Below are 16,872 nucleotides of genomic sequence, written 5' to 3'. Positions count from 1 at the left end.
ATGGTAGTGGTTGTGGTGTGGCAGTAATGTTTCCTTCCTATATACTGGTATTACTGGTAATATTGGTCTCAGTATACAGGATTTGGTCGGTAACAGTATGGCGGTAACAGGTAATATCTGTCTTTGGGTGTGTGTGTATATGTATGTATGTATATATATATATATATATATATATATATATATATAATATGTATATATATATATATATATATCTACATATATAGATATATATATATATATATACACACACACACCAATAGCATCACTTGGTCGTGAAAGGAGGGGGGGGGCCCAAGTTGGCCTCTCGCACCAGGGCCCAGGAGCCATTAGCTACGCCCCTGGGCAGCTCTATACCCCTCCGAATGAACAATGGGGCCTAATAGATTTTATTAAGCAAATTGGGTGCCCTAAAATTATTGGATCCTGCTGTGTGTCCATACATTAGTTAGGGCCACAATAGTTATATTTTTGAACTCAGAAGAAATGGGATGATAAATTAGGGGGTGCCTTTTCTCATTGTAATGTGTGAAAGACGGATAACATGTTTTTAAAATGACACGTTGAAAAAAAAAAGAGAAAATTTTGTCACTTTCACCTGCTTTGTGTTCATTTTTTTCAATACACTGTGGGGTTAAAATATTCACTCTTCCCCTAGATGAATTTCTTATGGGGTCTAGTTTCCAAAATGGGGTCATTTTGGGGGGTTTTCTATTGTTCTGGCAGCTCTATACCCTTCAAGTGAACCGTGGGGCCTAATAGATGTTTAAAGCAAAATGGGTGCTCTAAAATCATTGGATCCTGGGGTGTGTCCATACATTGAGTTAGGGGCACAATAGTCATATTTCTGAACTCAGAAGAAATGGGGCAATAAATTAGGGGTTGCCTTTTCTCATTGTTATGTATGAAAGACGGATAACATGTCTTTAAAATAACACGTTGAAAAAAAAAAAGAGAAAATGTCACTTTCATCTGCTTTGTGTTCATTTTTTTCAATACACTGTGAGATTAAAATGCTCACTCTGCCCCAAGATGAATTCCTTAGTCTAGTTTCCAAAATGGGGTCATTTTGGGGGGTTTCCTATTGTTCTGGCAGCTCTATACCCCTCCAAGTGAACAGTGGGGCCTAATAGATTTTTTAAAGCAAAATGGGTGCTCTAAAATCATTGGATCCCGCTGTGTGTCCATGCTTTGAATTAATTCTGTCCAAACACTGTGGGGTTAAAATACTCACTGTACCCCTAGATGAATTCCTTAGGGCATCATGGCATCATGTGTGGGTTTTTTTACTGTTCTGGCAGCTGAATACCTCTCCATAAGTACAATGGGGCCTAATTGATTTTCAAGCTAAATTGGTGCTCTGAAAACCACTAGGTGCTCCCTTCATTTGGAGCCCTGCCGTGTGCCTAGACATTGAGTTAGGGGCACAATGGTCATATGTCTGAACTCAGAAGAAATGGGGCAATAAATTACGGGGTGCCTTTTCTCCTTATCATGCATTTAGAAAGGATAACATTTTTTTAAAGTGACACAAAGGGAAAAAAAGAAAAATTTGACACCTTCACCTACTTTGAATTAATTTTGTCCAAACACTGTGAGGTTAAAATGCTCACTGTACCCCTAGATGAATTCCTTAGGGGGTCTAGTTTCCAAAATGGGGTCATTTGTGGGGGTTATTTATTGTTCTGGCAGCTGAATACCTCTCCATAAGTACAATGGGGCCTAATTGATTTTAAAGCGTAACTGTCATATTTTTTTTTTATTGCAGAAATCAGTAGTATAAGCGATTTTAAGAAACTCTGTAATAGGTTTTATCAGCCAAAAAAGCCTCCTTCTGTACTCAAGAAGCAATCTCCCAGCCTCCCCCCTGACTTCTTATCTGTGCATTATCAGGCAAACACGTCTTCATTACAGAGAAGCCAGTGAAGACGGGTTCTGCTCTCCCATTCTATTCTTATGGAGGGGGAAGGGGCCGAGGGAGATGAGGGAGCAGGAAGAGGTGACATTAAGGTCAGCTATTTTTAGACTGTCTGGGCACCTAAACCGCAGGATTCTGGGGTCAGAAAGGTCAGTGCTTATCTATGAACTTACTGAGAGAAGATTGCAGGGTGTTGTGCTTTGCAAGACTGCTCCGTGCTCAGTCACTCCTGACAGCCCCTCCCCTCTCCATAGCCACATAATGGAGACAGAAATCCTGCTGCTTCTGCAGTAAGGGGGGAGGCTGGGAGATTGCTTTTTCAGTACAGAAGGAAACTCTTTTGGTTTATAAAACTTATTACAGAGTTTCTTAAAATCGCTTGAACTGTTGATATTTAATGTTTTCAAAAAAATGGCCCTGAAATGACAGTTACGCTTTAAAGCTAAATTGGTGCTCTGAAAACCACTAGGTGCTCCCTTCATTTGGAGCCCTGCCGTGTGCCTAGACATTGAGTTAGGGGCACAATGGTCATATGTCTGAACTCAGAAGAAATGAGGAAATAAATTAGGGGGTGCCTTTTCTCCTTATCTTGCATTTAGAAAGGATAACATTTTTTTAAAGTGACACAAAGAAAAAAAAAATGTGACACTTTCATCTGCTTTGAATTAATTCTGTCCAAACACTGTGGGGTTAAAATACTCACTGTACCCCTAGATGAATTCCTTACGGGGTCTAGTTTCCAAAATGGGGTCATTTGTGGGAGTTATTTATTGTTCTGGTAGCTGAATACCTCTCCATAAGTACAATGGGGCCTAATTGATTTTCAAGTTAAATTGGTGCTCTGAAAACCACTAGGTGCTCCCTTCATTTGGAGCCCTGCCGTATACCTAGACGTTGAGTTAGGGGCACGATGGTCATATGTCTGAACTCAGAAGAAATGAGGCAATAAATTAGGGGGCACCTTTTGTCATTATCATGCATTTAGAAGGGATAACATGTCTTCAAAATGACACAGAAAAAAAAGAAAAATTAATTTCACGTTCACTTGCTTTGCGTTAATTTTGTCCAAACACTGTGGGGTTAACATACTCACTCTAACCCTAGATGAATTCCTTATGGGGTCTAGTTTCCAAAATGGGGTCATTTGTGGGGGTTTTCTGAAACGTATGAGCCTCTGAAACTTGGCTTGATGCAGGAAATAAAATGCAATTCACAATTCTTAAAAAGTATGGTTAATTTTGTACGTTTTAAAATTTGAGTAATTTCCCCCCCCCCCCCCCAAAAAAAAAACCTAATGCCAAAACAAAGGAAACAGATGGAAATATATGTATGATTTCTACAGAAATTACATATATAAGTGGAATATTATAATTAAAAGTTGGGGGGAAAAAAGGAAAAATTTCAAAATTTCTCATATTTTTTGCTTTTTTAATCTACATAAGAAAATGATATCAAAGTTTTTTTTACTGCTGGGATAAAGTACAAGATGTGACAAAAAACAATCTTAAAATCGCTTTGATGTATGAAACCGTTATAGAGTTATAAGCAGATTAAGTGAACCATACCAGATTTCCAAAATTTGGTCTGGTCATTAAGGCCCAAATAGGCTTGGTCCCTAAGGGGTTAAACCCCTTCCTGACATTGTAATTAGTTGCGCTATATGAAACTACTAGACAGAGATGATAAATGCCACTAAAACTCCTGGTAAAGCTCCAAGTATGTACTCCGGTGGTTTGAGAGATAATTCCCCATATGACACATTTGTTATTGTCTCTACTAACCTTCTGTGGTAGTGAAGGGTTTGCCGTATAATGGAATGTTAGGCAAGATGTGGCTTTCCTTCTGTTGTGAAAACAGAACTCCGTGTATCCTCTGTCCATAATGGGACATGTTCTATTATTTCTAAGATCCTTCTATTTTCTGATTGTAATAGTTTTATATTAATTTGTAGTACATCATTATGGGATCAGCCATCTTGCCTGAGCTCTTTTTAACATCATTGACGGCAAGCCTAATAGACATCTCCAGACCCTATGCTTTGTATGGGACACATAAGTAAGTACGCCTCTGTGGCCTCATTCGACACAATGACGGGAAATCTAAGTTGCTATTCTTTTTTGCTATCACTTGTAATGCTGCATGGATCATTTTTCAAGCAGCCTCCTTCTTATCATCAGAGACACAACAGGAAGTCTCCTCTTTTAAAGCAATAACTTTTGATGCATAAGGCAGCAGGTATCACATTTGGTAACAGTGTGATGGTATGGTCACATGTGTGACCCCAGATTATACTATACAAGCATCAGTTCATCTTTTTATATTACTCCTATTTATTAAAGGAATGTCCTCTCAGAAACTACAACTCCCAGCATACCCTGAGAGCTTTATACATTTAGGGCATTCTGAGAGTTTTAGTTCAATGGGTGAGCCTAAGGTTCAGTTTCTCTGGTGGGCCCAGGATCAGTTCTGCCAGGGGCCCCAGGTGCCCCAGCCCAACACTGATGACAACAGCCTTTTTTGCTTCGTCCAGGCCTCATAAGTCCGTATACTGTGGCGACCGCGCTGGTAGTACAACCCCGGTGTGGAGGCAACATGGACGGTCACTTGCCAGATTGTGAAGTGTGACGCCAGTTCTATGGTGGTTGGCCAAGATATAGCCAGGCCCAGTGATGTTATGTCGTGATGCCAGTGCCGGTTGGGCACACAGGTATGGTGGCACACCTGCTTTTATTCTAAAGGGTCGACTATACCTTGTTCCCCTGTGGTCAGTGACCTGCCGAGTTGTTGCGGGGTCCCTTGGGTACTTATCACGGTGGTCCGGAGTGGAATAGTTACCCACCCGGACTATTGGCACTGCCACTCACAGACAGGGGAAATGACTCAAGGAGCGTGGGTGTGCTGTGTCGGTGCTTGACGAGGAATCACAGAGTCTCTTTATCATAAATAAAATCTGGTTTACTCTAAAGATACTTGTATGCAGCAGATCATACAGCTTTGCATTGATAGAATACTTACCACTTGATAAGACACTTGATACGTTAGTATCCAGATCTGCAGTGAGAGTATAGAGAGAGTGGTACACTCGTGCTGACTGGGTTGCGTGCTGAGAGGTAGGAAATAAGATCAGAAGAGTAGAGAGGAGGAAGTCGTGAGAGTCCTAACCCAAGTAATACTGTGCTCTGCTGGAACTTCGGAGGTAGAAATAGAAGAATAATTGAGGAGAGAGAGAAAATACTTGTGCCTTTGTTTTGACTCTTTGGTCTTTGCACCACCTATTGCCCACCAGTGTCGAGTGACCAGTCCTAGAGCCAGCCTCAGACCTTGTTACCTGGGATGAGCGGAATGCTGAGGGTTCCCTGCTTACACCCACACTGCAAGATAGAGTTCATAGGCTTCTAGCAACTTTGCTCTATTCAGATCAGTTCCTTTACTTGCCTATGGATCCTGCACTATGTCTCTCCAGGTCCACGGCGTGGGTTAGGATGATCCCTGACTTGTCCTCTCCAGTGGAAGTTTTACACTGCATAGTGTTGAGTGGAGTTACTTGAGAAGAAACTGTAGGTTGCATGTGTCCAGGTCTGCTTCTAGAGCGTACTGGCTGGTGTCCTTCCTCTACAGAGTCCAACGACAAAAGACACTTCCTCTACCCATGTGACTTCCTTCCTAAAGCCCCTGTAAGATGTGCTGCCAGCAGGGCCGTATTTGCCACTAGGCACCCGTGGACCGGGGCCTAGGGCGGCGCCTGGCGGGGGCGGTACCCGCAGAGAACTTTTTTTTTTTTTTTTTTTTTTTTTTAATTTTTTAACCCCCGCTGCCGTAGGCACCGGACCACGGGTGCCTAGTCTAGGATCGGGAGGGAGGGGCGTTTGGGGGGTTGTGCAGCTTCGGGTCCGGTGAGCTTCCGGCACACACTGCCTCTATCACAGGCCGGAACCTCACAGCTGCAGCCCAGCAGTCCTTCTCTCCTGCTCGGCAGCAGCGCACGTGACGTCAGCGTGCTGAGCAAAAGAGAAGTTCGTGCACCGCGGGGCTGCAGCTGTGAGCTTCCGGCCTGTGATAGAGGCAGTGTGTGCCGGAAGCTCACCGGACCCGAAGCTGCATTGAAGGGGGGACCTGCCCATCCTGCCTCTGTCCCCGGGCCGCTCCCACTCCCCCTGCCTCTCCTCCTGCACCCCACAGCCTCTCCTCCTGCACCCCACAGCCTCTCCTCCTGCACCCCCCAGCCTCTTCTCCTGCACTCCACAGCCTCTCCTCCTGCACCCCACAACCTCTCCCCCTGCCTCTCATCCTGCACCCCCCCCAGCCTCTCCTCCTGCACCCCACAGTCTCTCCCCCAGCCTCTCCTCCTGAACCCCACAGCCTCTCCCCAGCCTCTCCTCCTGCACCCCCCAGCCTCTCCCACAGCCTCTCCTCCTGCACCCCACAGCCTCTCCCCTGCACCCCACAGCCTCTCCCACAGCCTCTCCTCCTGCACCCCACAGCCTCTGCTCCTGCACCCCCAGCCTCTTCTCCTGCACCCCACAGCCTCTCCTCCTGCACCCCACAACCTCTCCCCTTGCCTCTCCTCCTGCACCCCCCAGCCTCTCCTCCTGCACCCCACAGTCTCTCCCCCAGCCTCTCCTCCTGCACCCCACAGCCTCTCCTCCTGCACCCCCCAGCCTCTCCCCCAGCCTCTCCTCCTGCACCCCACAGCCTCTCCCCCTGCACCCCCCAGCCTCTCCTCCTGCACCCCCCAGCATCTCCTCCTGCACCCCCAGCCTCTCCCCCTGTACCCCATAGCCTCTCCCCCAGCCTCTCCTCCTGCACCCCCCAGCTTCTCCCCCTGCCTCTCCTCCTGCACCCCACAGCCTCTCCACCAGCACCCCCCCAGCCTCTCTGCCAGCACCCCCCAGCCTCTCCCCCTGCACCTCCAGCTTCTTCCTTGCCCCCCAGCTGCTCTCCCTGCCCCCCAGCTTCTCCCTCTGCCTGTCACCCCAGCTGCTCCTCCTGCCCCCATCTGCTCCTCCCCATGTCCCCCCTGCTGCTCCCCCTGCCCCCCAGCTTCTCCCCCTGCCCCCGAGCTGATCCCTCTGCCCCACAGTTGCTCCGCCTGCCCCCCCCAGCTGCTCCCCCTGCCCCTTTAACCCCAGCTGCTCCTCCTACCCCCATCTACTCTCTCTGCCACCCCAGCTGCTCCCCCTGCCCCCATCTACTCCCCCTGCCACCCCCAGCTTCTCCCCCTGTCCCTGCCACCCCCAGCTGCCTCCTTTCCCCAGTCCGCCTGCAGACTAGTTGTGGTCGGAGAAGTCTTCATGATGGCTGTGCCAGATGGAGAAGAAAGCAAAAAAGTGAGCGACGGCAATCGGAGAAGACGTCACCTGTGAGTCATTAGTAACTGCACTGTAATCACTTCTATAGTGTGCAGAGCCTGTGTACCATTGGAGTCTATAAGGGTCAGTGTATGGTTTGCGGTAGTGTACTGACACAGCCCTGCGGTCACTTCAGTACACTAGCGCAAACTTTTAAACTAGGACCCAACTAGAACAGCCGCAGGCACTACAGTTGTAGTTGGGTCCTAGGTGCATTATACACTGGATGCTTTGTGGCATATGAGAATACATAGATCTGTGGGGGCTCAGTGCTGGGAAGTGACCCCAGAATATCACTAATAACATCTACTCCTTTTCCCTATTAGTGCTGTTCTGGGGTCACTTCCCTGCACTGAGTCCCCACAGAACTCTGTATTCTTATATGCCACAAAGCAAGCTGGGAGTTGTAGTACAATCCTCTGATAACCGACGCTGTAGAGAGATGTACTGCTGGGGGGGGGGGGGGGGGAATGAGGGGGTGCCTCAGCATGCAGAGTGCCTAGGGCAGCATAAATTATAAATACAGGCCTGGCTGCGAGTGGTTGAGGAGAGTGTATGTGTGAAGTGAAGGGAGAGATGATAGGATAGAAGAACAAAGTACTCTCATTGGCCTACAGATCCGTGTGACATACAAATAAACAATAACCCCTTAAGTACTACAGCTGTGCCATAACTGAATACACACACTTGCCATAGCGACATCTTGTGGCGAAACTCTGGTACCACTACATCACCAGTTACACTGATAAAGTACAGGCTTTTACGAAGGGTGTAACTAATAGCAACACCCCTGGTGGGATACAACAATACCATGTTGACCCTCTTTCCTTATTTGATATGCCCTAAAAGGATGTAGATGTTCTAAAGGGGTAGATGTTTTAAAGGGAATCTATTAGTTGTAGATCATACTGAGTGCTCAAGTGGCTACGATGCACTACTGAACTGCAGCAAGTACCCCCTGCTCCCTCCCCCACCATTCATAGGCATAGTACAGAGCTGGAAGCTCAGCCCTGTACATTTATAAAGAAAAACTATCAGTAGGTTAGAAGGCTGGAACCTGTGCTGCATGGAATGCTGGGGAATGACGGTAACCTGCGATGCATGAGGAATTATGGTAACCCACACTGTATAAGGAATTACCGTAAACCACGTTGCATGAGGAATTAACAAAACCTGCGCGTGGAATGCTGAGGAATGAAAGTAACCTGTCCTGCATGAGAAATGACGGTAACCCATGCTGCATGAGGAATGACAGTAAGCCGCATTGCATGAGAAATGACAGTAAGCCACATTGCATGAAGAATGACAGTAACCTGCAATGCATGAGAAATGACTGTAACCTGCACTGCATGAGGAATGACCGTAACCCACAATGCATGAGGAATGAACGTAACCTGCACTCAGGGTCGGATTAAAGTGAGGGCACCCGGGGCACGTGCCCCGGGGCCCCCACCACTTTGGGGCCTCCACCAGCCCAAACCCGGAAGCAGAGTTCCATGTTCAGGCTGGTAGATCTATGGCAGGGTCCGGGAACTGTTCCGCGAGCCGCATCAGGCCGATAGACACAGGAGAGTGCTGTGCCTGACAGCTCCTGTGAGGCGGCGCACATCTCTTCTCTCTGGCGCCACCTGCCAGAGAAGACGTGTCCTGCAGGAGATGGCAGAGGACCCGGCCAGCCCACCAGCCCAGCTCTGGAGCGAGGAAAGGTGAGTGGGGAAGGGGGGAATGAACTAGAGCCACCAGGACACCACTGGGGGGAAGGGGGGAGAACTACAGCCACCAGGACACCACTGGAGGGGAGGGGGGAGAACTACAGCTACCAGGACACCACTGGGGGGAGAACTACAGCTACCAGGACACCACTGGGGGGGGGAGAACTACAGCTACCAGGACACCGCTGGGGGGGAGAACTATAGCTACCAGGACACCACTGGGGGGGAGAACTACAGCTACCAGGACACCACTGGGGGGAGGGTGAGAACTACAGTTACTAGGACACCACTGGGGGGAGGGGGAGAACTACAGCTACCAGGACACCACTGGGGGGAGGGGGGAACTACAGCTACCAGGACACCACTGGGGGGGGGGGGGGGGAGAACTACAGCTACCAGGACACCACTGTGGGGGAGGGGGAGAGCTACAGCTACCAGGACACCACTGGGGGAGGGGGGAGAACTACAGCTACCAGGACACCACTGGGGGGGGGGCGAGAACTACAGCTACCAGGAAACCACTGGGGGTAGCCTACAATGCTAGGGGCATTGGGGGGCACAGTACTTTTTCTTGCTGCTAACGCACACACAGCACTTCTGCGTATTAAGTGTGGGCACAGCAGGAGATATTATTACTATATGGAGGGCACAGCAGGGGACATTATTACTGTATGGAGGGAACAGCAGGGGACATTATTACTGTATGGAGGGAACAGCAGGGGACATTATTACTATGTGGGGGCACAGCAGGGGACATTATTACTATATGAGGACACAGCAGGGGCATTATTACTATATGGGGGCACAGCAGGGGACATTATTACTATAATGGAGGCACAGCAGGGGACATTACAACTATATGGAAGCACAGCAGGGGACATTATTACTATATGGAGGGCACAGCGGGGGGCATTACAACTATATAGAGGACACAGCAGTGGGATTATTACTATATGGAGGGCACAGCAGGGGGCAGTATTACTATATGGAGGGCACAACAGCAGGGGACATTATTACTATATGGGAGCACAGCAGCAGGGGACATTTTTACTATATGGGGTAATAGGGACTTTATACATATTTGGGGGCACAGGAGCGGATCCTACATACAGGGGGCAACCCACATTTCTACTCTGGAAATCACACCAAAAAGTGGAATGACTACTGTTTGGAACCTTATGGGTTCGAATAAGGGAAGGAAGTTGCTGGAAAAGTGCAGAGTCTAAGATGTTTGTCTCGCAGGTTCTGAAGAGATGAATTGTAGCTGAAAGAAAACTTTATGGTGGTCTGGGACGGATGGAGAGGCAAAGGGAAAGTGACACCTCAGATCAAAGAAGACGTCACCTGTGAGTCACTAAATGACATTTCTTTTGTATTTTTTAGAACATTATTCAGTAGGGGTGCCCAGGGTTAAAATAAAAGGTTAGCTATAATACTCACACTGCTTCTTACTAGCAAAATCCCCCCATTAACTGATCCATGTCTTTCTACAAGTTCAAAAATCATTGGCCACCGGCCGTGCATCGCTGCGTTTAATAGTGATGTGCGAATGAAGGCTGTTCGAGCCTTATAATAGGTTCTGTAAGCAACCTACTATTTACTGTAGCAGAACGGCACTGCTTACCCAGGATATCAGACTATGTAATATGGCCCTAACACAGTAGGTAAGAATGCAGAGAAAGTGCAAGGTTCTCACATTGCGTTATTGAGACAAACACAACGTGAGAATACTAAGCCCTCCCCTCTTGTGTCTCTAGGGCCTGGCATCTTGCTCTACACTGCAGCCTCTTGTGACCATCACGTGCACAACAGAGGTGGATGCTAAGCCACACAGCCAGGAGTGAGGAGGGGCCTGTGCTTAGTCGCCTACAGTAAGCTGGCATCTGTATAGATCACGGTATAGTTTTTTTTGGGGGGGGGGGCTCAACATGATTGTCGACCGGGGCCTTCACCAACCTTAATCTGGCCCTGCCTGCACAGCATGGAATGCTGAGGAATGACGGTAACCAGTGCTGGATGAGGAATGACAAAAACTCACACTGCATAAGGAATTACCGTAACCCATGCTGCATGAGGAATGAACATAACCTGCGCTGCATGGAATGTTGAGGAATGACAGTAAGCCGCATTGCACGAGGAATGATGGTAACCTGCGCTGCATGAGGAATGATGGTAACCCGCACTGCATGAGGAAACCTACACTGCATGAGGAATGAACGTAACCTACACTGCATGAGGAATGAACGTAACCTGCACTGCATGAAAGACTGAGGATTGACAGTAACCTACGCTGAATGAGGAATGACGGTAACCCGCACTGCATGGAATGCTGGGGAATGATGATAACCTGCACTGCATGAGGAATAATGGTAACCTGTGCTGCATGGAATGCTGAGCAATGATGGCAATCGCGCTGCATGGGGAATGATGATTATTTTCCTAAATCTTTGCACTGGGTTTCAGGACCTTCACTGCACTGATCCAGACCTCCTCCCTCCGCAAGACTATTAAGGTGGTGGTCTGGTGCTCATCACTGCACTGATCCAGCCCTCCTCCCTTTGCATGAATATTGAGGTGGTGGCCTGGTGCTCATCACTGCACTGATCCGGCCTCCCTCCACATAAATATTTAGGCGGTGGTCTGGTGCTCATCATTGCACTGATCCAGCCCTCCTCCCTTTGCATGAATATTGAGGTGGTGGCCTGGTGCTCATCACTGCACTGATCCGGCCTCCCTCCACATAAATATTTAGGCGGTGGTCTGGTGCTCATCATTGCACTGATCCAGCCCTCCTCCCTTTGCATGAATATTGAGGTGGTGGCCTGGTGCTCATCACTGCACTGATCCGGCCTCCCTCCACATAAATATTGAGGCGGTGGTCTGGTGCTCATCACTGCACTGATCCAGCCTCCCTCCACATGAATATTGATGCGGTGGTCTGGTGCTCATCATTGCACTGATCCAGCCCTCCTCCCTTTGCATGAATATTGAGGTGATGGCCTGGTGCTCATCACTGCACTGATCCGGCCTCCCTCCACATGAATATTGATGCGGTGGTCTGGTGCTCATCATTGCACTGATCCAGCCCTCCTCCCTTTGCATGAATATTGAGGTGATGGCCTGGTGCTCATCACTGCACTGATCCGGCCTCCCTCCACATGAATATTGATGCGGTGGTCTGGTGCTCATCATTGCACTGATCTAGCCCTCCTCCCTTTGCATGAATATTGAGGCCATGGTTCGGTGCTCATCACTGCACTGATCCAGCCTCCCTCCACATGAATATTGAGGCGTTGGGCCAATGCGCATCACTGCACTGATCCAGCCCTCTTCCCTCCGCATGAATATTGAGGTGGTGGTCTGATGCTCATCACTGCACTGATCCAGCCCTCCTCCCTTCTTATGAATATTGAGGCAGTGGTCTGGTGCTCATCACTGCAGAGTGATGGATGAATATTTATTAGGGGGGATGGTTGCTGTAGTTCTGCCCCAGAGCACCAAACTGCATAATTTACATATTTATTAAAATGAAGATTTAGTAAAAACAATGCTGATAAAGAAGTGGAGAAGACTTCCCTCTTTCTCAGCATTCTGTGCATTATGGGAACATAAGAGAAGGTTACACTGCTGTCAGATTCCCTTTAGTGTCAGTCTCTCATTTTTGAGTGTCTATTCCAGTTATTTAAGTCTGGCGTTGACTGCAACCAAAGTGATCGCATTATCGGAATCTATAATGATAAGTGATAGGGAAAAATCTGTCTATGACATAATTAATGGTGATTCTTCTCTGGCCATGTGGAACTAGTTTTAATGCAGTACATACTGGCACAGACCTCTGAAAACAGCATGGCTGTCCATATTTCATTTCCTCAGCATAACCTGACAATCTTATTATTAACCCCCTTTCCATTAGTGACACAGACCTCTACATCCGCTTAGACAATGGCATCTGGTGCCTGTTATGGTCCAAACAAATATGGTCTATAGAGCGGCACCTATTGACCAAAAAGCACTTTTACTGGGACTGTAATAGCCACAGCTTGTGCACCATACTCCTGGGCTCCTAAGAGCACTATTCATGCTGCATCATACTCGCAATAGTGAGAAGTCAAGAGGATGCAAAAGGTTCCAGCAGTAAGGATGCCTGATGACAGAGGGTTACACAGAGGAGCCATAAAGGCTCGGCACACTATGGCAGCACATTACATAAAGGCTGGGCACGCTATGGCGGCACATTACATAAAGGCTGGGCACGCTATGGCGGCACATTACATAATAGCTGGACACTCTATAGTGGCACATTACCTAAAGGCTGGGCACGCTATAGCGGCACTGTACAACCAGCCAGGCTGACAGCCAGCATGCACTTTGCCACCACTTGATTTGGTGGAGCCCTTACCATAAGGGGAGGTCCCCAACCTTTCAGAAAGTTTTTGCAAACGTTTAAAGCAAAGCAGGGATCAAGTGTGAAGAGTGACTTGGTGTAGAAGAAGAAATCCTCGTATTCACGGTTGGGAGAAGTGAAGAGGATAAGCAGACTGTCTTTTGCCAAACGAGTCCAGAGACTGTCAGGTTTGGTAGCACGAGTCCCAGGATTGAATTACTGGGCAAAGATAACTTTTCAAGATTACCAGAGAAGGCCAAGCAGATACCAGTGGAATACTTCGGCACTTTGTTCCTCTGAGGACCGATCTGTGACTTTCTAGATTGTCCTGACTGTTTAAAAGGTGTAGGCAAGGTTGAACCCAGGTGACAGTTACCCCACCTTTGGGCTTAGAGTGGCATAATATTCTCAGGTTATGTCTCTCACCAACTCCATTACTGATTAGAGGACCCCAGACCAGGGCCCAGGTCTAAGCCAGGCCTGGTGGAGACTGCAGCACTAACTCTCTCTTTCTCTGTCTCCTCACTGCAGCTAACTCACAAAACACCCTCCCACCAGGAACTAACTAACTTATAAAAGGGTCAGACAGGGTTTAATCTACTATTAGTGGGGAACATACTAGAAAAAGGAAAAGGAAGAAATATGATAGGACAGTAGTGTGTTTGGTATCTGCACCAGTGATTGGTTGAAAGAGTCAACAGATAAAACAACAGTTAACCCTTACACCTTCAGCTGTGCATAGGACAAACAGGGGAGAGCAAGACACCAAGTGCTGCTAGTGTTGATGGTGCGAACAGAGTGTGACATCTGACAGAGTTACCTTTAGACAGGTGGTATACGAAACATAGTGGCACACCTGTACTGGGACACTACATTAGAATCTGCACTCTGCTTAATGACCTTAGTATCTGCACTCCGCTTAGTGACTTAAGTATCTGCCCGTCAACATATCACATAGAAAGGGGTTCCCCAGTCTTACAAAAACATCTTCCATAAACAGACTCTCCTGTCTTGGGACGGCACTCTCTTCCACTGAAGTAAATGGAGGTAAACTGTAATACCACACACAAACTGAGGACGGGGTGGCGCTGTTTCTGCAAGAAGTTAGCTGTGTTTTGTCTAATCCTGGATAAGCCCTTTTAACCAAATGACTGAAAGAACTTTATTGACAGTACAGTACTGTCAGTAATTGGCATTGCCCAACATATAGAAAGTTCTTATACACTGCTCAAAACAATTAAGGGAACACTGAGGGCCACATGTATCATCCTGCGAACGGATGATTTTCGGCGGAAAGTGCCGATTTGCTTATTTTTTTATACGCAAATGGCCGATTTGCGAATAAAATTTTCGCAAATCGGCACTTTCCGCCGAGTATGCCAGGGGGGCGGAAAGGGGGCATGTAGTGGGCGGAACGGAGGGCACGGACTCAGAGTCCGCGCGATTTACCATCCGTTCTGCCCAAATATACGCCAAAAACCTACTCCAGTCCTCAGCTGGCGTAGGTTTTCGGCGGTGCGCACAGGCGTGCACGGGATTTATGTAGAGGCAGTCCGCCTCTACATAAATCTCTGTAGCGCCGAAGCTGCGGGGGCATTTTTAAGTCCGGCGTAAAAAACGCCGGACTTAATAAATGCCCCCCTAAGGGTCTGTCCACACGTACATAAATATAAATCTTGCTGCGAGGGGTTAAGGGGGCGTCAGAATTACATACTCTCAGCAGTCTTTCAGACAGCTGTGAGTATGTAGTGACAGGGAACTGCCAGGACCTGCCAGACTCGCAGCGAGATTTATGCTGCGAGTCTGTATGTGTGGACAGACCCTTAAACAACACAATATGAAATGTGAAATCAAACTGTCCACTTAGGAACCAAAACTGATTGACAATCAATTTCATATGCTGTTGCACAAACGGAATAGACAACAGGTGGAAATTATTGGTAATTATAATTAGCAAGACTCAACACTCAATAAAGGAGTGGTTCTGCAGGTGGGGACCACAGACCACTTCTCTGCACCTATGCTTCTGGCTGATGTTTTGGTCATTTTTTATAGTTGGTGGTGCTTTTACGCTCTTGGTAGCATGAGACGGACTCTACAACCCACAAAAGTGGCTCAGGTAGTGCAACTCATCCAGGATGGCACATCAATGCAAGCTGTGACAAGAAGGTTTGCTATGTCGGTCAGCGTAGTGTCCAGAGGCGTTACCAGGAGACAGGCCAGTACACCAGCAAACGTCGAGGAGACCATAGGAGGGCAACAACCCAGCAGCAGGACCGCTACCTACATTTTTGTGCAAGGAGGAACAGGAGGAGCACTGCCAGTGCCCTGCAAAATGACCTCCAGCAAATGTGCCTGTGTCTGCCAAACGGTTAGAAACCCACTCCATAAGGATGGTATAACATCATGCAGGATGCAGAACACCAGGATTCCCAAATTTGCCGCTTTAATTGTGTGACTCCAAATCCAGGCCCCTATTGGTTTATAAATTTGATTTCCATTGATGATTTTTGTGTGATTTTGTTGTCAGCACATTCACCTTTGTACAGAACAAAGTATTCAATGAGAATATTTCATTCATTCATATCTAGGATGTGTTATTTGAGTGTTCCCTTTATTTTTTTGAGCAGTGTTTATAACTCAGAAGATGCACCAGACAGACAAGTCTGTGGTAATTTGCTAAAACCTTTAAGTGCTGGGGTGCAGCACAGTCCCTTCTGCACAGCTTCCATATCCCACAGGTATATGGTATATGTATATCCCTCACTCACATGTTCTTTACTGCTTCCATATCCAACAGTTATATATATTTCTCACTGACACGTTCTATACTGCTTCCATATCCAACAGGTATATCCCTCACTCACACATACTAAACAGCTTCCATAATATCCCACAGATGAATATATATATATTATATATAAACTATACAGCTTGCATAGCCCACAGGTATACATACTGTACATTCCTCACTCACACATTCTAAACAGGTGATAAATAATAAGCATAAAGTAGCTCTACTCACCATGTTATTGGACGGCTGCTGCTGTATAATGTACTGGGATCACTGTATATGAGGAACACATACGCCCCACTGGTATGTTGTAAGATCTGTGATGGTGGGCAGGATCTACAACAGAAGGAAGCTGTTTCACAATATCAATGTGATGTGCTCATCTAGGAAGTAAGTGGTTAATATGGAGTCTTGTCTGTGCTTTGTGACCTCAATATCAAGGAGGACAGGGCTGGCTTCTTCTACTTTTTAAAGGGGCAGTGTTAAACTAAAGAAGCATTTCAGCTGATGCACTGATCACCGATTATAACCGATTGATGGATCCTTGCATGCAACTATAAACATTTTGCAGCAGACTTCCAGGGTTTAACTTCTTTTTCAGCTAAAATGGCTTTTTATGAATGTGGGCAGGTGTCTGAGGTATATGGAGATGAATAGAAAGGAATTCCACGAGGTAGCCATACTTTTTATGAGATTTCATGGGAACGCCTCTTTGCACC

At 47.3% G+C, this 16,872-nt stretch overlaps 1 protein-coding gene across 2 annotated transcripts in view; it reads right to left on the bottom strand.

The window, feature by feature from the left end:
• LOC138797558 (FYN-binding protein 1-like) overlaps window positions 1-16,518 on the bottom strand; it is a 213,341-nt gene extending 196,823 nt beyond the window's left edge. The window contains exon 1 of one of the 2 annotated variants that reach the window (XM_069977877.1): window positions 16,385-16,518. In XM_069977877.1, the coding sequence (XP_069833978.1) occupies window positions 16,385-16,387 (3 nt within the window). In that variant the 5' untranslated portion in view covers window positions 16,388-16,518. The remainder of the gene's footprint in view (window positions 1-16,384) is intronic. The other variant, XM_069977875.1, reaches the window with a different exon arrangement.
• Window positions 16,519-16,872: the final 354 nt, after the last annotated feature.

This window comes from Dendropsophus ebraccatus, chromosome 7, assembly GCF_027789765.1.
Source record: "Dendropsophus ebraccatus isolate aDenEbr1 chromosome 7, aDenEbr1.pat, whole genome shotgun sequence".
In the NCBI taxonomy this organism is placed as follows: Eukaryota; Metazoa; Chordata; class Amphibia; order Anura; family Hylidae; genus Dendropsophus; species Dendropsophus ebraccatus.
Note: the sequence above shows the minus strand (reverse complement) of the source record. Positions and strands in the feature narration are given on the sequence as shown.